Source organism: Temnothorax curvispinosus, unplaced genomic scaffold, assembly GCF_003070985.1.
Source record: "Temnothorax curvispinosus isolate PA1 unplaced genomic scaffold, ASM307098v1 QBEX01004765.1, whole genome shotgun sequence".
In the NCBI taxonomy this organism is placed as follows: Eukaryota; Metazoa; Arthropoda; class Insecta; order Hymenoptera; family Formicidae; genus Temnothorax; species Temnothorax curvispinosus.
The window spans coordinates 6,249-26,849 of NW_020214545.1; the positions used below are offsets into that span (position 1 = coordinate 6,249).

Here is a 20,601-nt window from a genome sequence, read left to right on the forward strand (position 1 = left end):
CCCCCCCCCCGCCCCCGTTTTTCTTCTTAATATATAGGATCTCCTTTTGCATTTGTATACTCTACCTACATATACGTATCCGTATATATATTTATATGTACACCCTTTTTTTCTCCGTCAATGTATGGTCAGTCGTGGGTAGACGAGAGTAAATTTCAACAATTTTATTTGCTCAGGAATGTTTACGCCAACATTTTTCAAGTGATGTTAATAGCGTCGGAAGTTTCTTGTAATATAGATGAAAATTGAATGCTTCTTTGCCTGTACGTGTCTCTATATACACGCATGTATATATGTATATTTACATGCAGTTATATGTGTATACATGTATATATAAGGCTATAATACATTATGCACATAATGATGTAACACGTACATTTGTAATATCGAAAAGATACTCTGCTAAAAATTTTGATGCTAAAAGCTATGGTGACGGCGCTAAAATCTTACCCTTGTAAAATTACTAATGATTTCTTGGTATCTATGGTACTTATCATTTTCAATATTATTATCATTTAAATCTGCGAACTGGTTATCTCGGGAAACAGTACAGTGTGCTGATGTGCATTCGCGACAAGCTTGAAACAGACGAAAATGTCAATCCATTTTTGACACACGGTATGCGAGTAAAATGAAACAGTAAAAGTGAAAGTAATGAATGAAGATACATATAAGTCACATTCTACTTGCATATAGGTGTAACAAATGTAGAGATGTACTTTTCTGATAGCCAGTGTCTGTTATCACGACCGGAAACACGTTGTGGATGTTTTAAGAAACGGTGATTCTTAATTCCTTTCTCTTCTTCATTCTCAGATTACATTTCTAACACAGAAATGTTCGATCTTGAAAATGATCTTCCCGATGACTTGCTGTCATCTGGTTCTTGGGGTTCCACGACCGAGAGCACTAAGCCACCAGCGACCGGTCCTGGCCCAGGGCAGCAAAACGGTGCTCTCGATACAGAACTCAGACAACATGTACAGCAGCAGCAGCAGCAGCAGCAACAACTCTCTCATCATCTCCTCCAGCAACAGGTATGCGTTATATCACATAGATATCTTAGAGTTTTGTTAAACGACGTTATATTTCACAAACAATCGTTGAACAGGGCAACAAAAACTTGGTGGCGAATTCCTTAGTAATGGCTGCGGGAACGTTAGGCAACAAAAGTCCGAATATGCAATCGCCACCGAACGTTTCCGTTTCCAAGGGAGGGATAGTCGATCCGCAGATGGTCGTGAGTCTTGGTAACCTACCAAGTAGTATAGCCAGTTCGTTGGCGAATAATCAAATGTCGATCGCGAATTCGATGGGCGGTTTACAATCGTCCATGAGCATGGCCGGAAGTAACCCCGCGATGTCGATGCCGGGCGGCATGAACTCCGGTTTAGTGATGACTAGTTCCGCTAGCGGGAACAACATGGGAGGAATGGCCGGCGGAAGCTTGATAGTAACCAACAGTTTGAACAAACAACCTTTAAATACAGTACGTTGATTAACGTAATCTTACAGTAAACTATGTTTTCTCCGATAAAAAGATAAGTAGTTGAATTTGACCAAGAATCTTTTAAAGGTAACCATGATGGGCCCTAATACTCAAGCGATACATCATCCGGGTGCTCCTCATGGGGTTACACCGATGCAAAATGGTCCCGGGATGATGAACACGAGGGCTGTAGCGATGCAGCAGCAACAACAGGCGCATATGGTTGGTTCAGCGAGAGGGCAGAGTCCTCACCAACAGGTGCATCAAGTCGGCATCGTCGGTCCCGGCCAGGGTGGTCCGAGGATGCAAGCTCCTCCTAACATGGCAAATATACCGACTATGGGGCAATTAGGCGCGTCGAATCCGTACAATTATGGTACATAAAATATATCCTCTTTTGTTTTGTATATTTATATCGAAAAAAAAAAAACAGTGTGATAAATAGATGTAGATGTAGAACGGTGAAAACAAAATTTATAATACAGGTTCTCCAAATATTGGACCAGGAGCAGGAGTAACTGTATGCACCAATAATCCCGTAGGTGTCGTCAAACCGCAGCAAAAGGGTGTAGGAACGAATATGAGCCCCATGCAAGCGGCAGCCGCCGCCAGCAGATTTACCGGTACTGCTGGTCCGATCGGCACTACGAACGTTGTGGGTAGTCAGGAAGGTGGAGCGGCAGCGCAACAGGCGCAACCACCAGCACCAAGTCCGGCTCAACCACAATCGGGTGCGCCGACCGGAGGACAGCCAGGTCCGCAGCAAGCTACGCAAGGACAAATGGCTGGTACTGGTACTCCAACTGGTAAGTTTATCTTATACCATTGTAAATCGTGTTACTTGTGTAACATCTTTGCTGAATGTGAACTTTATCTGGGGCGTTTAGGCGCGAAATCGACACCTGATCCAGAGAAATGTAGACTCATTCAGCAACAGTTGGTGCTACTTTTGCATGCACATAAATGTCAACGACGCGAAAGCCAAGCAAACGGCGAGATGAGACAATGTACCTTGCCGGACTGCAAAACTATGAAAAATGTTCTAAATCACATGACGAATTGTCAAGCCGGAAAGAATTGCACCGTGCCTCACTGTAGCATGTCAAGGCAGATCATCAGTCATTGGAAGCATTGTAATCGAAGTGATTGTCCGGTTTGCTTGCCGATAAAACAAGCAAATAAGAACAGGACAAATTCTGCGCAAGGTAATTGTGCGCAAGAATATATATTTTACATCTTAATGTTTCGGCGATGTATATTTATGTTGTATGTATGTATTATTTTTATTAGCACCCGCAATTCAACCAAATAATCAGCCAAATCCAAGCCCATCCGAAATGAGAAGGGCTTATGATGCTTTAGGAATTCAGTGTCCGACAACAACACCGGGGCTTTTACCCGGTCAAGGCGTTGGTAGGGGCGTTAGAATGCCAGCTCCCGGCATGACGGGTGGTCCTCCAGGGGCATTGGGGAACGTTAGATTAGCGCAACCTCAAACACAGAGTGAGTTGCACAACATTTTATTATAAAAAATCTATTAATTGTTTTGCATTTTTTTTTTCAATTCTAAAACATCTTACAAAAATTATATGTATATATGTGTGTATATAAAACTATATTTTATTATATTATTTTTTTATTCTGTTAAAAATATAAAATATGATTTGTATAGATTTTTACGCGAAAAGCAACAAGCGATGGGCGCCCATATGTGTTTCAGCTGCACCGGGACAATCCGTAGTCGGTGCCGGACAACAAGTAGTCGCTCCGAACGTATCTCTTCCTTTAAATTCCGATCCTAGTACGGTCGGGGTAGCCGGCAATCAGACGGTACCAACGACCGGACCTACATCTGCCGCGGCAGCGGCCGCTGCCAATATACAGCAGTCCGTTAATATGCAAACATTGTTCGGCTTGAACGAGTCCGGACAACCTGGTGTGATAGGTGCGGAAAATAGATTAGCGAATTTACAGCTTCCAGGCGGTCTTCAACCCGGTCAAGTCACAGCGACACCGGTGCAAGGAACAAAGGAGTGGCATCTGTCCGTCACTCCAGATCTCAGGAACCATCTCGTTCATAAATTGTTAGTGAGACTTTTATTATACATAATAGCGCGCACTCATTTGAAACTCGTGTCCCAGCATGTGTGTTTGCTTATTTTCTCAGGGTTCAAGCAATATTCCCGACTCCCGATCCACAAGCTATGCTCGATAAAAGAATGCACAACTTGGTCGCGTACGCGAGGAAGGTGGAAGGCGACATGTACGAAATGGCTAACTCTCGGTCGGAATATTATCATCTGCTGGCCGAGAAAATCTACAAGATTCAAAAGGAACTTGGTACGTAATTTCAACAACATCGAAGGATTTATTAAAGTCACAGTCTTGTAGTCAGTTCCCAAATCTCTGTCATTATTATTTTTTAAATTTTTTTTTAAGTGAAAGAATACAGTGAATCATTTGATTCTTATTTAACATTCGATAAACAAGAATGAAATTTATTGTGTTATTCTGTATCGTCTATTCTTGTTGGAAAACGTCACAAAATATATACATGTCACATAGTCATACACGGTTCAATTAACTTTTTGAGAAGTAACAGAGTCATATTCTTTTTTTTTTTATATTCTTATATTCTTATATTCTTCTTTTTTTTTTAAGTTAACATGTACCTAAATTCTAAGAGCGATTTACCGAATGACGTAGACGAAAAGCGACAAAAACGAAAGGAACAGCAACAACTGCAAGCGCAACAACAACAGCAGCAGCAGCAACCGCCGGGTACATCTGGTCCTGGACTAAGGCCATGCGCGCCTCCGAATGTAGGTACTGTTATGCCAGGAGCGTCGAAACCTGTTGGGACAGTACCACCTACCTTACGAAGTCACTCACCAAGTATGGGTCAACTCGGAACAATACCAGCGATGGCCATTCAGCAGCACAATAGGATGCAGTTCCCACAACAGCAGCAGGCCCAACAACAACAACAACAAGCCCAGCAACAGCAACAGCAGGTCCAAGCTCAGCAGCAGCAACAGCAACAAGGAATCCTGGTCGGTCCTCCTGGTCCTAGCCCGAACGGGCAATCCACATCCAATGCCAATATGGCATATGTGCCTAATCCTGGAATCAGCCCGTTTGGTAACCCCCAAATGTCCCAGGCTAATCTCACAACCACTACTGCGTCTAACAATGCAACGACTAGTCAATTTCCGACGTCCAATGGCACAGCTGTTGGTTTACCCAACAGTTCTCCTATTCAAAACCAACATCAGTTCAAGGATGACCTCATGAAAGTTAGATTGGCGCAGGTCCAGGCTCAAGCAGCACAACAACAACAGCAGCAGCAACAGCAACAGCAACAGCAGCAGCAGCAAAGTCAGCAACAGTCACAACCGACGAGTACTCCGAGCCAGGTCGGTACTCCAGTAACGTCGATTCCGCAAGCACCATCACCGTTTAGCGGCATGCAACAACCAAGCGCGCAGCAGCAGCCACAACAGCAATCGAATCAGCAATTCCCAACTCGACCGTTGTCAGCTTCCACGCCTAATGACAATGGCATTGCGACATCGACACCGCAGACGATACCACCGCCCGTGTCCAGCGGGCCAAGCCCAACGGGTGGTGTATCTGCGACAACTACGGGTACGACGAACGGGCCTCAGTCAACCACTTCCACGCCGAACACGCCGCTTGTACCGTCGCTAATGACACCAAATCAAACTGTCTCTTCCGCATCAAATCAGACGCCGCCTCATTCGGGCCCGACACCGTCCCCTGCTGGCCTTGCGAGTCTTGGTAAGGGTATGACCTCGCAGGAACGGGCAGCGTTGAACACTCCACGCAGCACGTCCATGTCCTCGCAGATGGCTGCCATCACGGCAGCGCTGGATCGTGACAATTCACCCAGCCCGCCGATGAATAACAACAAGGGCAAGTTGGATTCCATTAAAGAGGAGATAAAGATGGAGATAAAACAAGATCCATCAGATGAGTCACAGAATCACAGAATGGACGGTAAGAGCGTGAACAATGAGATTAATATCAAGACCGAGCCAAAGACCGAACCAATGGAAGAGGGCTCAAACGAGGCGACCGTGAAGGAAGAACCCGGCATTAAAGAAGAGAGCATGACTCCCGGTATTAAAGAAGAGAGCATGACCGCTTCCGATATCAAGCCCTTGGTATTGGAACCTATTCAACCAAGTGGATCCACTGACAAGAAGAAGTGCCTGTTTAAGCCCGATGATCTTAGACAGGCACTTATGCCGACATTGGAGAAACTATATAGACAAGATCCCGAGTCTATACCGTTTCGGCAACCGGTGGATCCGCAAGCGTTGGGTATACCGGACTATCCAACCATCGTGAAGAAACCGATGGATCTGTCGACGATCAAGAAAAAACTGGACACGGAGAAGTACAGCGATCCGTGGGAGTACGTCGACGATGTATGGATGATGTTTGACAATGCCTGGCTCTATAACCGCAAGACTTCACGAGTCTACAGATACTGCACCAAGGTAATATTTATCTGACATTATCGCAAACATACTTTACGTGTTTGTATATAATTAACTCTTTTTGTTATTTTCAAACAGCTCTCGGAAGTTTTCGAGCAAGAGATAGACCCCGTGATGCAGAACCTTGGGTATTGTTGCGGCAGAAAATACACCTTCAACCCGCAGGTGCTCTGTTGCTACGGCAAGCAGCTGTGCACGATACCCAGGGATGCAAAGTATTACTCGTATCAGAACAGGTCAGTGTACACAGTACATTCAATTCATATTGAATTATGATGCATGGAACTTAACTGACGTGAGAGAATACGTTATTTGAAAATACTAATGCTTAAAATGTTAATGTTAAATATATTAGATAATTTAATGCTGAATATCAAAATATTAATATATTAATATATTTTTACACATAGATATATATTCTCACTTCAAATTGTCGAAGTTTGCTTAATCCACTATACTTTTCTCAATCTGCATTAAGTACGTGAGAAATGGCATTTTAAGTATTATGTTACATTTAGTTTGAGCAATTTTTGTAATCAGAAGGCACAATGGCGACACATCTGTAATATTTGTAACAAAATGTCGCAACAATTTATATACACTTGAAGTAATGTTCTATACTATAGGGCATTTGAAGAACGGTGATCTTCGCGTATTCATCTTGCATAGGCCTTTTTAATATAAAAGTGTTCTGTCGCTGAATACGCTAAATTAAATTGACAGGATAATTAACTTGCTTTTGACAATGTTTGCAAAAGCAGGTCAGTCCCCTGAGCTACACTTTTTCGAAGCTACATGTACGAATTTTCTCTCGTATTAAACTCACGCACTTAAAGTTTCTTTATTAGTTGCGCATATACTTAAGGGATATGTATCTTATTGAAAGTAGAAAATGTAGCCTTAAAGTAGACCGTGGGGAAAGTTAAAGCGTTTGTAAGAAAAGCTTATTGATCGACGGATATAAATGGCCTTACATAGCCTTTCGGTATATGCGATTAGAATTTAGAAAATGACATATAAATTGATATTTTTTTAACATTGGCACTGTTCTCTTCTTTGTATGTTATCTTCGCCCATGGGTTGCGCACGCATACACAAATCCTTGTTTGCCGCTTACTTCTTGTGTTGCCTGCGACCTTGCTTCTTTTCGACTCTACTACTGCGAAAAACTCGATACTTGGAAAACTCTAATTGAAAAAAAAAAAAATCCAAACGATGTCTTTCCACAATCTTTTGAAACCAAAATCGGATCCGAAACAATTGGCCATTGCATGCACGTGTAATTACGAAAAAATTGAATGTATATATATAAAAAAAAAACACTTGCCGGAAATTGACGGAAATCGATACGCCGAGACTTGGACACGCATTTGGAATAAAATTGGGCGTCGTACATCGAATTTACATAATAAAACACACGGCGCCAATATAATAGCGGTCTAAAGGGAATTGGTCTTCTTTCCGACAGATACACCTTCTGTCAGAAATGTTTCAACGACATTCCTGGTGACACAGTGACGTTGGGAGACGATCCAACGCAGCCTCAAACGTAAGTGATATCAAATAACGTGCGTAATCTTGTTAACAATCCGGTATGATTTATAAGACGTCTCTGTTCCTCGTAGTGCCATCAAAAAAGAACAGTTCCAGGAAATGAAGAATGATCACTTAGAATTGGAACCTTTTGTAACCTGTACTGACTGTGGTAGGAGGGTACATCAAATTTGTGTACTCCATATGGAAGCAATCTGGCCATTAGGGTAAATAATTCTCTTTTATTCTACCAAGAAACTGCGAAAAAATTTGTATTATGTTTTCTCGCGATTTGAGATGTACTCGTGTACTTAGAAGTTACTTTTCCCTTGACAGGTTTACCTGTGATAATTGCTTAAAGAAGAAGGGACAGAAACGCAAAGAAAATAAGTTCAATGCCAAACGATTGCCCGTAACGAAACTCGGCACGTATATCGAGACGCGCGTGAACAATTTCCTGAAGAAAAAGGAAGCGGGCGCCGGTGAGGTTGCGATCAGAGTGGTCGCTTCTAGCGACAAAGTGGTCGAGGTCAAACCCGGTATGCGGAGCAGATTCGTCGAGAATGGTGACATGCCCGGCGAATTCCCGTACCGCGCGAAAGCTCTATTTGCGTTCGAGGAGGTTGACGGCACCGACGTCTGTTTTTTCGGTATGCACGTACAGGAGTACGGAAGCGAATGCACGCCGCCGAACACCAGACGGGTTTACATCGCATATCTGGACTCTGTCCACTTCTTCCGGCCTAGACAATTTCGAACGGCTGTGTATCACGAGATTCTTCTTGGATATCTCGATTATGCGAAACAACTCGGGTAAGTTTATTGCTAAGCAAAAAAAAATTACATTGGATGTTATGTAGTGCACATATGATAATATATATTAAGGTATGAATTTTGTGTATATTAAAAAAAAATACGAAACAAAGAAAATGTGAAATTACAGGTATACAATGGCTCACATATGGGCTTGTCCACCTTCCGAAGGGGACGATTATATCTTCCACTGCCATCCCGCAGAACAAAAAATACCAAAGCCTAAGAGGTTGCAGGAGTGGTATAAGAAGATGTTGGATAAAGGAATGGTCGAAAGAATCGTGCTCGATTATAAGGTTAGCAGAAAAATACATTTCGTTGATTTTTAAAGTAGTCTCTTGTGTTTCCGTTACGTGTCGCGATATCGTATCGGTGTCAAACGAGACTTAAATTAATGTCTGCGGTAAAGCTAGTGTTCTTGTTACATTTATAGCACTGAACATAGGATTTGCAGACGACATTTTTTTTTTTTTACATGCACTTTTTGCGCATGCATTTTTTTACTTCGAAACTGAAATACAAATGAAATTTTTGTTTACAGGACATTTTAAAACAAGCCATGGAAGACAGGCTTTCGTCCGCGGCGGACTTGCCATATTTTGAGGGCGACTTTTGGCCGAATGTATTGGAAGAAAGTATTAAAGAATTAGATCAAGAAGAAGAAGAGAAACGTAAACAAGCTGAAGCGGCGGAAGCAGCTGCTGCAGCGGCAAACGCGGTAAGTTATAGAAAATAAATGTCTCTATTTGCACGCAATAACCGTCTTTCTCGTCTAATATATTTATGTCCTCGGCTTTGTATCTTCTCAGATATTTTCGCTGTCTGAAGACGCGGAAACTCCAGACGGTAAGAAGAAGGGTCAGAAGAAGGCCAAAAAATCCAACAAATCGAAAGCGAATCAAAGGAAAAACAGCAAAAAATCGAACACTCCTCAGACCGGCAATGATCTTTCCGCAAAAATCTTTGCCACCATGGAAAAACACAAGGAGGTGTTTTTCGTCATTAGGTTGCACCACGCTCAAAGTGCAGCCAGTTTGGGAGTAAGTTTTTTTTTATATTTTACATTTCTCCTCCTTAGAAGCTTGGTTTATGCGATTATTAATTCGTATCTACGTATTATTAATGCGTAGATTAATTCTTATCTAAATCTTCAGCCTATCCAAGATCCCGATCCCGTCATCAATTGTGATCTGATGGACGGCCGTGACGCATTTCTCACAATGGCAAGAGAGAGGCATTACGAGTTCTCATCTCTTCGAAGAGCGAAGTTCAGTTCTATGTCTATGCTGTACGAATTACATAATCAAGGCCAAGACAAGTTTGTTTACACTTGCAATAACTGCAAGAGTCATGTGGAGACCAGATACCATTGTACAGTTTGTGACGTACGTATTAGATTGCTTTGGAGAAAAATATTCTCACTACTTTTCATAACTTTCGTGCTTACTGTAATTCCGACTTTATATTACAGGATTTCGATTTATGTGTAAGTTGTAAAGATAAGGACGGTCACCCGCATCCGATGGAGAAACTTGGCTTTGATTTGGATGATGGCTCTTCGCCTGCGGATGCGAAACAAACAAATCCACAGGTAACTTGTCGGCTTATTCTAAAAATATCTATGTATTGTAATTACGATAAACCTATAATGTGCTCGTATCTTTTTTGTTTCTGCAACGTAGGAGGCCAGGAAATTATCGATACAGAGATGCATTCAATCATTGGTGCATGCCTGCCAGTGCAGAGATGCTAACTGTCGTCTACCGAGTTGCCAGAAGATGAAGCGAGTGGTGATGCATACAAAGAATTGTAAGAGAAAGACCAATGGTGGTTGTCCTATATGCAAACAGCTGATTGCGCTGTGTTGTTATCATGCGAAACACTGCCAAGAGACCAAGTGTCTCGTTCCATTCTGTTCCAACATCAAGCACAAGATAAAGCAGCAGCAATTGCAGCAACGATTACAACAGGCGCAACTGCTTAGGTTAGTAGAATCATCGACTTTTTGTGTATGTATTAGATGTATGTGTGTATGTATTGATAATATTCGCGTTTACTCGTGTAGGAGGCGAATGGCTGTGATGAATACGAGGCCCACCGGACCTGTAGCCGCAATGCAGGCTGGGCAACAGACCTCGAACGTTGCCATGACACCTGGAGCCGCTATGAAACCTGGTGTCAGCACATCGAATTTGCCGTCACCGCATCAACAAGGTATTGGATTGAAACCCGGGACGCAGCCGCCTCCCGCTCATGTCCTACAGGTGGTGAAGCAGGTGCAAGAGGAAGCAGCGAGGCAACAAGCACCGCATGTCAGTTACGGCAAGGTGACGCCGGGCGGTGGTGTTGGCGTAGGTGTCGGTGTGGGCGGCCAATCGGGCGGAGTAATGCCGCCGCCACAAATGCAGCGGCCGTTGCCGGTCCAGATGCCGAATCCCAGTGGCACGCATCTCATTCCGATGGATCAGTGGACAGCTGCAAGGTATCTATTAAATCTACACGGTTTTTCTTATATAATTTTCCTTATGTTTATATGACACTTCTTACCAATACCTTACTGACTAACGAATTATAGTAGAGGAAGAACGCGTTTTTTTAGTCCTGCGCGTGTTTCTTCTTCTCTTAGCAGGTATCAGTCGAATGCGGTGATGCAACAAAATCCCAACTTGGCGCGGCAGCAGACACCGCAACAGCTGATGCAGCAGCAGCAGCAACAGCAGCAGCATCAGCCTCAACCGATGGCAATGAGTGCGCAAATGCCGAGGCAACCAGGCGTGATTGGACCGGTTGGACAGGTCGGTCCACAGGCAAGCAATATGCAGAAGCATGCTCTTCAACAGTTGATGCAAACTCTCAGGAGCCCACATACGCCCGACCAACAGAACCAAATACTTCAAATACTCAAGAGCAATCCACCGTTGATGGCCGCCTTTATCAAGCAACGAGTGAGTTGGTTAACACTTGAAAAATATATATAATGTATCTATATAATTACACAGATTTCACTACTCTGATCTTCTTAATAAATAGACTGCGCTTGTTCATCAGCAACAACCTGGTCAGCATGGTGGGGGAGTCGGCCCATTGGGTCCTAATCAACCCCAACAACAACAGCAACCTGGTTTGCAGCATATGATGTCCCAACAGCAGCAGCCGCAGCAGCAGCAGCAGCAACAACCGCAGCAGCAACAGCAGCAGCAGCAGGGTAGACTGCAGATACAGATGCTGACGCAGCAGGCGCAACAACAGCAGCCAGTGCAGCAGCAGTCGCAAGCAACATGGTACAAGCAACAGATGCTGGTGCAGCAGATGCAACAGAGGCAACAGCAGGTGGCCCAGCAGCAACAACAGCAACAACAACAGCAGCAACAGCAACAGCAGCAGCAGCAGCAGCAGCCGTTTACTCAGCCGCCAGCGCCACCCTATGGTCAACAACGACCTATACGACCATCTCTTCTTGGTAATTACATGAACTATCGTAATTACTTAGAAAGCAGTGGGGCTATAATACGTAGAGCGGTATCTCGAGACCAACACTTGCCCAACTCCCTAGGTTACGGAGGTTTCAACGAACAAGGCTACGGTCAGGCAGGTCTAAAACCTACTCCACCGCCCGTGCCCTCGCCGCAAGGCGTCATGGGTCCGCCGGGGATCTCCGTACAGCAACAATTGATGCAGTCAGTCCGTTCGCCACCGCCCATCCGATCTCCACAGCCCAACCCCTCGCCACGACCTGTCCCTTCCCCGCGTAATCAGCCGGTACCGTCGCCGCGATCGGGTCCGGTACCATCGCCGCATCACCATCCGCCTCACGGCACGCCGACGCATTCGCCGGCCCACGAGCTCGGCGGCGGTCCCAGCGAGATGATGCTCTCGCAGCTGGGTGGCGGTCCAGGTGCGCCCACTGGCCATCCCGCCGCTATGCCTCATCATCCCTCGCCGGCGCCGGCGCCCACGAATGGCGGCGCAGACGCCAACGAGGTGACGCCAATGACGCCACAGGACCAACTCTCCAAATTCGTCGAGGGGTTGTAGTGACTGTTACGGACGATCACATCGGTCGATGGTTATGTAAGTGTTTCCATTAACGGAGACGACGACGGCGGCACTCGGACGGCTGCGACCGTCTGCGTCGCGTGAATTTAAATAATACGAAACGTTCGCGAAATTATGAGACTATTAGATAATTTATCTTGAGAAATTCGCGCTCGCGCAGCTTAAAGTGAAAGCCTGACAAGCCGCGCGTTCCATCAAGTTTCGTCGAGCCTGATTGAGCCTGACATGCCTGAGGGTTTGAACTCCCTTAGGGCCGCAGGATAGTTTCTGATTACACGATCCTCGATGCGACCGAGACGCTCGGTTCGCGCGCCCACGCGCACGCGCGCACGCCGTATATCTTCTCTTTCGATTTTCTACATTATGCGATACGTCGAAAGACAAAAGGGAAAGATTAACGCGACGTTTGGTGCTTTTCAATTCTACTCGGCCTGGCTCAAATAGACTCAAAATTGTTTTCGTCCTTGGTCGAGAAGAAAGTACCGCAAATCGGTAGGATGAGGAGGAACAAAAAAGCGAAACTATCGAGAGACTATTATTACGTATTCTCCCCTCGTATCCTCCAGAGCCCCCTCGACTCTACCACTCTTCCTCGCTGCTACTCGTGCAGGGTGAGTGAAATCGTACAAATATATATATATATATACACACACATTATATATATATATATATATATACATATATGTATGTTGTGTATACTTAACGTTAATTAATAATTAATAGTTCAAATACTATTAGGTCGTAATTAGTATTTGCGTAAATGTACGCAATTATATACCGCTACTATTATTAACGTAACGAAAAATACAAAGTATATGATAAAGACTTGTATGAAAGATAAACGATAACACATAGATAGGGAGAATCCATTAGAATGTTGTATGTACGGGGAAAAAAAATATAATTTAGGTCGTACGCTAAGTAATATGTTCGTTTAAGAAAAAAATTTGTTACTAAGAGGATAATTCCTAAGCGCCACACCGAAGGTTGTAACTTAAACCACGAAATTTTATGGATTTATCGTGAGTGACTCCGCACATTTTCGAATGCCGCGAGTCGTCTGTGGAAAAGTCGAACTTGAAAAAAAAAAACGGCGATACTCTCGACAGGATGCCTGTTCAACCGAGTGTCTTGTCGAGAGAATCGGCCTCATGTGACGAGTTAACGTTGTCGTAACCAAAAAATAGAAATTCACAACAGGCTGCTAGTGCGCGCGGGAAGGTTTATATATAAAAAAAAAAACGTGTTAATTTTGACGAAGGAAGAGAGGTGACGTAGTTTTCTCCGGTTGAGGGTCCACTGCGTGTGTACAGTTCAATCAAAATGTAACTAACGAGAGTGCGTATTCGAGTACCGGGCCCTCGCGTGAAAGCTCTGTAAATACTAGACTATTATTATCGATGATTATTAATTTACCTGCCCATTATTGATTAATTATTATTAATATTATTATATATATATTATAATATATTATTATTATTATTATCAACATTAATCTATTACTATGATCAATTCATGCATAAATCTATTGTAATATTTGCAAACAAACGAAAGAGAGACGAGTTCACGCGCGTTATTACTACACACGGGTTTACAGATTGGCCCGCGTACAAAACACACACCGAACCACATTACATGACTATTGCCAGTGTTGTATCATAGTAAAGCTCTAAGTGTAAGTTCCTCCTCCTCCTCCTTTCCCTCCCCTCGCCCCCGCCTTCGCCCTTCGCTCGGCCACCCCGATCCGCCTCCCTCCCCCACCTTTTTCTTCGCCACCTATTTAAAACGACTTAGTAATAACGTGGGAGTGCGTGAGCATGTTGTGGTTCAAAAGGTCCGTGGCGTCGGATATTTTTGAAGTGCATACTTTGTATAATATAGCTATATCGTGTACAATTAAGTCATCTGACGATTGAGATAGAAACGTAAATCGGAAGGGAAGATTAAAACTAATACACGTACATATACACACATACACACCCGTAGCGTGAAAGCAAGGCTGACGTAAAAAAAAAAAGGAAAAGAAGAGCGATCGCGAGGACGATTCTCGCGATCATCGGGACTCCTAGGCTCGCGAGCTAATTATCAAGCGACACCATCGGATAACTCCTTGACTGGCTACACCGAGAAACGTATGCATACACACGTAACGCCGGCATATGTACACGTCTTCGCTCAAGACGTACGTTCATTCACAGCACACCGATGCGCTACGAATTCTCGTTTGAACTCTCAGCGGCACGCGCTTTGATCGTGTTCCTCGTTAAGTCACTCTCGCGGGATTAACGGTGCGTAGAGGAAAAGAAAGAAAAGAACGTAGGGAGAAGAGTTAGAGATAGAGAGAGAAAGAGAGAGAGAAAGAGAGCGAGCCAACTTGACGGAACTCGATCAAGATCAGCGGTCGACCTTGATCGGGTGCACCGATTCTTTTCGGGTGGATCGTTACGAGTGCAATCGGAGTCCTCCGAAACTCCTTACCGTCGACGTTCGCCGTTCCCTCCGTTCGCCCGCACTTCCGGCGAACGTCGACGTCGCGGATCGCGAACCCAGACTTCGTTTTCGCGCCCCCTCCCTCCCGAGCAACGTGACGAGTCTCGATTGAGATAAAGAGACGAGAGATAAGAAAGAAAAGGAAACTTGGTATTCGAGACACATTCCTTCTATGAAGGGTTCAATGAGTAATGCAACATATATTTTTCTCACTTCAAGGTTTGTTTTATTGCAGGTTTAAATAATCTCCATTCGATTCTATGGTCTTACGCCACAAGATGTGACAGCCTGTATGCGGAGCCCTTGCGGTACCACTTTGCCGGTCTCACAATCACTTTCTTACTTTGGCTATGACTTTTTTGTTATTAAACGTTATCGCGTATTGCGTCTGTCAGGGGGCCAAAGAGATGGGAGGATCAGGAGGTGTTCGGGATCTGTACGACGGAATGTCGTTCTTCACCCAGAGGAACCTCATTTCTATCGCAACACCTTCTAACTTTTATCTCCTTAGTCCTCTGAAAGATGCAATCTGCGGGAAGAGATATGGCAGTAACAAGGAAGTCATAGCCGTAGTAAGAAAGTGAAAACTGAGAGGTAGGGTGGCATCGCAAGGACGTAGGGGAACGGGGGGTAGCCCCGGACATTACTGAACTTCAAGCATACCTTGTGCCCTGTGGCCATTGTTTAAAAATTCTAATATGCCCTTCTGCGTATCTCGACACATGCAGAATCCCCTACAGGTTTTCTTCGCATCTAAATAGCGTAAGGCCATAGAATTGAATGAAGACCGTGTTGAAAATTATGTTTTCGTAGCCAAAGAATTGGGAAAAAGTACGATGCGTTTAAAACGAACCTTGAATGAGTAAATGTGTTGCGTTACTTATCGAACGCTCCTCGTAGATTACGTTTCGCGGAGGAAGAACGCGCGTCGCGTCGCTTCGCATGACGGTTTTTCGCTTCTCCGTCTACTCCGAAAAGGGAGAGCCCTTTCTTTCCATCCCAATTCGGATTCGCTTTTCATTCCCGGATGCTAAAGGCTTTGGAAGATCGAACAGGATCGCGGGCGACCATGTACGCGGTTTTTCCTTTCCTTTCCTTCTCATCTTTTTTAATTCTTTTTTTGCTTTTTCCTTGTTTTTTTTTTTTTTAATCGAACAATCGGTGAGAAACGAGCGAGAATTGTTTGGGAAAGACGCACGGAGACGACGGTAATCGAGTGTAGATGTTTAAATGAACGATTTCAGTAGTGAAGGAATGAGGTAATCGTGTAAATGACGAAACCCAAAAAGAAGTATTTGGCTTAGTATGGCTGTGTTTTTAGGGCAGTGTTGTAAATCTGAAAGTGGTGCGCGCACCTTCGCGGTAGCGAGACACTCTTGAATAGTATTACAGACAGTTCGAACGCCGCGCGTGCCAACTCTCGCGTCCGATTAATCAATTAGGAATCGTGGAATAAGAAGAGGTGAAATTTTATACAAAGAAAACGCGATCGGGCAAGAGCTCTTCCCTTCGGAGACGACGTTCGTAGCCATTCGTCGTCAACTTCCGTTCTCGCCGTCGCAAAAGTCGCGAACGAGGGTGGGCGAGAAGCTGCGAAAATCGAGCCCTTTATATAGGGCTCGTTCGAGACGCGGTCGATCGACAATACCAACCAACGGTGCTTACAACTGCAGACGCGCGGGCATTGTTCTCTCTTTCTCTTCTCGGATGGTTGCACATTTAATATCGGAGATACGAGGAGGGAGGGAGAGAGAAAGGGGGAGCGATGCCACGAGAGAGGGATTCGTTGGTGCACGAGGCATTCGTAACGAGATTTACTATTATAAGCGAGAGAGTGCGAGAGAGCGAGCGAACGAGAAAGAGAGATGAATGCTACATGCAACGCTATATATATATATATGAATATTACATACAATTTTTTCTTTTTTATATTTATGAAGCGTATTCGAGAGAATAGGTTGCGATCTGTATACATACACGCGCGCGCGACGATACATTATGAATTAATTAATTAATTATTTGATTTATAGACGATAACTATAGATAAAGCTATAGGAATATACATATATATATATATAAAATTATTATTACGATATTATTGAAATACCGAGTATAGAGTACTACTTTTTATTATGACTTTTCGTAAATAGTGAATTAATGATCTAATTAAAGATTAATGAGACGCATAATGTAACGTTTCTCCCCCGTCCCTCCCGACCATCAAAAGGAATATATAATATATATATATATAAAGAGCGAAAGAGAGGGAGGATCTCTCCTCGGCTCCTCTCCCTCTTTCTTCCTCGTTTCGTTGCGCCGCACTCTCGTCCTCGCGCCGATAGTGCGTTTCGCCGTTCGTGATAAGAGATTGCACAATGACGTGATGATATGCGTGTGTTCCTTCCTTTTACCCCTAACGGGATTTCGGCCGTTCTCGCGGAACGACTCCTAGACACGTGTACTGAGATCGATCGAGAGAGAAAGAGAGAGAGAGAGAGAGAGAGAAAAAAAACCGCAGAGTGACTTAGGAAAAAACTTTAGTTACGTTACACTTATATCTCCCCCCCCCCCCCCCCCCCACCTCCCGCCGTTGTCCTTTTTTTACCTATCGTTTTTAGCGTTAATACAAGACAGAAGGAAAGAAAAAAAAAATAACGGGAACGCGACGACGTTCCACCGCCCCGCCAGGTTCCGAAACTTTTGCTACCGTCGTTTTTATAATTTTAGAAAACGCAGAACGGATATCTTTTTTATGTAACATTTGCAACGTATAGATAAGAGTAATGTATGTTGATCGTGAATATAACGAGTATTGTTATATGATTATTAAAAGAAAGAGTTTCGAAAATACATTCCATTTTTATTTTTCCGCCGGCTTTCGTAGAGTGTGCGACGACTCGATGCGCAAAGAAGAGAAGGAGATGGGGCCCCTCGCTTTCCCCCGCCCTCGCTTTCTTTTTTACAGCACACCCTTCACGTCGTTTTTACATCCCGCATTTTTAGAACTCTAGAACCCGGAAAGACCCACGTTGTGCGGACTTGCTATTTGGATTTCTTCCGCTGGCGTTTGACACTCGAGAGGAGACTATAGTTTTTTTTTTTTTTTTCATCATATGCTATCTGTAACGAGAACGGATTTGTCGTCGTAGTCTCCGATTGATTGATGCCCAATTTAATTACAATGACGCCCGGTGGAGTTCCAAGTTCGTCGACCCCCGATATAATTTCGGTATAAATGCGACGATATTTTTTCAATTCGTGTCGTCACGAAATCGTTAAGAAAGGTAGTAGTTAATTATCTCAAGATTGTGACTTCAATTAAAGCTACACTAAGGTAGCTTGTAAGGAAGATAACAAATTTCCATTCGATTTCCGTTTAGACTCGACAGCTCCGTTTACTCACGCGCGCTTTGGTCCCGCTCGCGCTTCCTCCTTCATTTCGATTTTGAGGGGGTCCCACGAGAGAGAGAGGTTTTCCTTCTAGGCATTTTTCACAGGCAAGAAATCCTTTCGCCGACAACCACGAGCTGGGACCAAAGTTCGCGACGAGTGATCCTAGTTCCGCTCGTTCTTCGCCGTGTATGTGTGTGTTGCTGGTCCCTCTTCGTCCTTGTTTCTCCCTTACCTTTTTTTCACGTAGCTGGCAATTTGACGCCCTAATTGCAGAGAGTAGCAACGTAAGAGAGATGGGAAAGGTATCGCGATGCGTTTTACACACGCACACACATACATACATACATACACTGACACATTACATACGTTGTATATATTTATACATAAATGCATTATATACCGTTAACGCAAAACGCGAGAGAATCTGACGAAATAAAGTCTTGCGTAATCGTCATTCGGAGGCACCGCATGTGTTTGTACCTGTGCGTTTTCAGACACGCCTTTTTCACGTGTGATCGCGACGATCATTTTTATCAGAGAGAATAAGAGAGAATGAGTGAGAGAGAGAAAGAGCGAGAGAGAAAGAGAGAGAGAGAGAAAAAGAAGTATACTTTGTAAAACCGTGGATCTCCAACAATTAACCGCCGCCAGCGCTTAGAGACATAGATAATAATTAATAAATACCGAATAAAGGATGAATCCAATTGACACACTTTGCCAAGGACGCTGAGATACTCTCCGATAATCTTATCCCGCGCGTGTATAATCGCCGAAGGATGCGTCCTGCCGTTCTGCTAAAGACGATCGCTTTTTTACGATCGCGCAAGGGACCTGTAAATCTAGCGTAAACTATATATAAATACGCGACCGGAAGCGATACGTATATTCTCCGCGAGTAGGATCCAAAGTCCGAGACGCGATCGCTCTCGGGTTTTTCCCGTCGTTTTTTTTTTCCACCACGTTTTAACTCGACGCCGTATAGAAAGGGAGGAAGTTCAGAGTCCCTCGGGGACGTGCACGCGCGTCTCACGCGTGCGAACGACACGTGCGACGGATATCCCGGATAGCAAAACGTGAGTGTGCAAAATCATGCAGATCGTTGCGCGAAGGCAATTTTGCGCATTGTCGCCGCAAAAACATTGCGATAAACATGAATCGCCAGCTTCGTGTCTGGGGATTCATATTTATGGCGCTCTCGCAGCAAGGATGTATGTGTATTGTTCCTGCAAACCGATAACGTGTGTAAATCGTTTCCATCAATATGTATAAACTACATATGGAGGGGTAAAAGTCATAGTGGTCTAAGTGAAATTTTTTTAAAAATTTGACTTACACCACTGTGGTTTTTACCCCTCCATATAGCGATGGAGCCGCCGCGCGCCGGGCGTAAACCGTTGCTGCAGCAACGTAACACGAATATTTAAGTATAAACCGTTGTTGAAACAAGTTCAATACCGTTGCTGAGCGTTTGGGAACACTCACACAACATTTATACGTTATTTGCGCAATCGTATTTGCGTAAATACGACGGGACGTTTTGCCATCTGGAGATATAAATGCTGTCGCACGCGAAACACCTATCGCGGAGAGCGGCGAACGTCGACGTCTCCGACGATGCGCTCAATGTAAAAAATATGTACGATAGACTAGAATTTTTAGTACGAGTTGCAAAGCGACGGTGAGAGAAAAAGAGAGAGAGAGGAGAGAGGCTCTTTATAGAAATTTGACGAAAAGAAGGAGAAGAAAAATTGCGTTATTCCTCGAAATCGGGAGCGTTCAACCCGAAAGACCTGAAGGACCCGAGCGAATTAAATCGGGGCGATTTTTATCGAGTCGTTTTGAGCCTACGCGATATAGTGATTTTTAATAGTTTTTCTTCGCGAGAGAGAGAGAGAGAGAGAGGCGGTTTTCCACGCCAGGGGGAATCGAGACGAGGGAGGACGAGCGTTTTTGAGCAACGGATGATTGTATCCCGGTCTTCGTTTCTCACTCCCGAAGGAAAGCGACGGACGCCGCGCCGGGGATCTGACCCTCGCTTATTGGAGCGACGTTGATTTAATGGCTAAAGATACTTATCACCTCCACGCGGACTGGATTTTGCTTCGCTGTATATTTTTGTCGCTGGATCTCTGCGTTTTTCCTCCTTTCCCCCCTCTCCACCCCTTTTACCGTTTCTTTAGCGTTTCTTTTCATGTATTTTTTTATGTATCCTCTTTTCTGTATATAAAACGTGTAAAATAAAGAAGCGTATAACGCAGAGTACATATAATACAAACTGATCTCCTTTCGCCGTCTCCTTCC

At 44.2% G+C, this 20,601-nt stretch overlaps 1 protein-coding gene across 4 annotated transcripts in view; it reads left to right on the top strand.

Annotated features, from left to right (window-relative positions):
- Window positions 1–15,750, top strand: part of LOC112453916 (histone acetyltransferase p300) — a 19,655-nt gene extending 3,905 nt beyond the window's left edge. The window contains exons 3-25 of one of the 4 annotated variants that reach the window (XM_025014946.1): window positions 817–1,037; window positions 1,112–1,489; window positions 1,577–1,865; window positions 1,975–2,295; window positions 2,377–2,694; window positions 2,780–2,992; window positions 3,162–3,573; window positions 3,657–3,829; window positions 4,196–6,015; window positions 6,094–6,251; window positions 7,484–7,564; window positions 7,641–7,775; window positions 7,885–8,361; window positions 8,492–8,657; window positions 8,903–9,079; window positions 9,171–9,401; window positions 9,516–9,746; window positions 9,833–9,952; window positions 10,044–10,345; window positions 10,427–10,843; window positions 10,937–11,306; window positions 11,392–11,821; window positions 11,915–15,750. In XM_025014946.1, coding sequence (XP_024870714.1) covers window positions 817–1,037; window positions 1,112–1,489; window positions 1,577–1,865; window positions 1,975–2,295; window positions 2,377–2,694; window positions 2,780–2,992; window positions 3,162–3,573; window positions 3,657–3,829; window positions 4,196–6,015; window positions 6,094–6,251; window positions 7,484–7,564; window positions 7,641–7,775; window positions 7,885–8,361; window positions 8,492–8,657; window positions 8,903–9,079; window positions 9,171–9,401; window positions 9,516–9,746; window positions 9,833–9,952; window positions 10,044–10,345; window positions 10,427–10,843; window positions 10,937–11,306; window positions 11,392–11,821; window positions 11,915–12,396 — 7,922 coding nt within the window. In that variant the 3' untranslated portion in view covers window positions 12,397–15,750. Of the gene's footprint in view, window positions 1–816; window positions 1,038–1,111; window positions 1,490–1,576; window positions 1,866–1,974; window positions 2,296–2,376; window positions 2,695–2,779; window positions 2,993–3,161; window positions 3,574–3,656; window positions 3,830–4,195; window positions 6,016–6,093; window positions 6,252–7,450; window positions 7,565–7,640; window positions 7,776–7,884; window positions 8,362–8,491; window positions 8,658–8,902; window positions 9,080–9,170; window positions 9,402–9,515; window positions 9,747–9,832; window positions 9,953–10,043; window positions 10,346–10,426; window positions 10,844–10,936; window positions 11,307–11,391 lie in introns of all 4 variants that reach the window. The other 3 variants (XM_025014947.1, XM_025014948.1, XM_025014945.1) reach the window with 3 other exon arrangements.
- The last annotated feature ends 4,851 nt before the right edge of the window (window positions 15,751–20,601 follow it).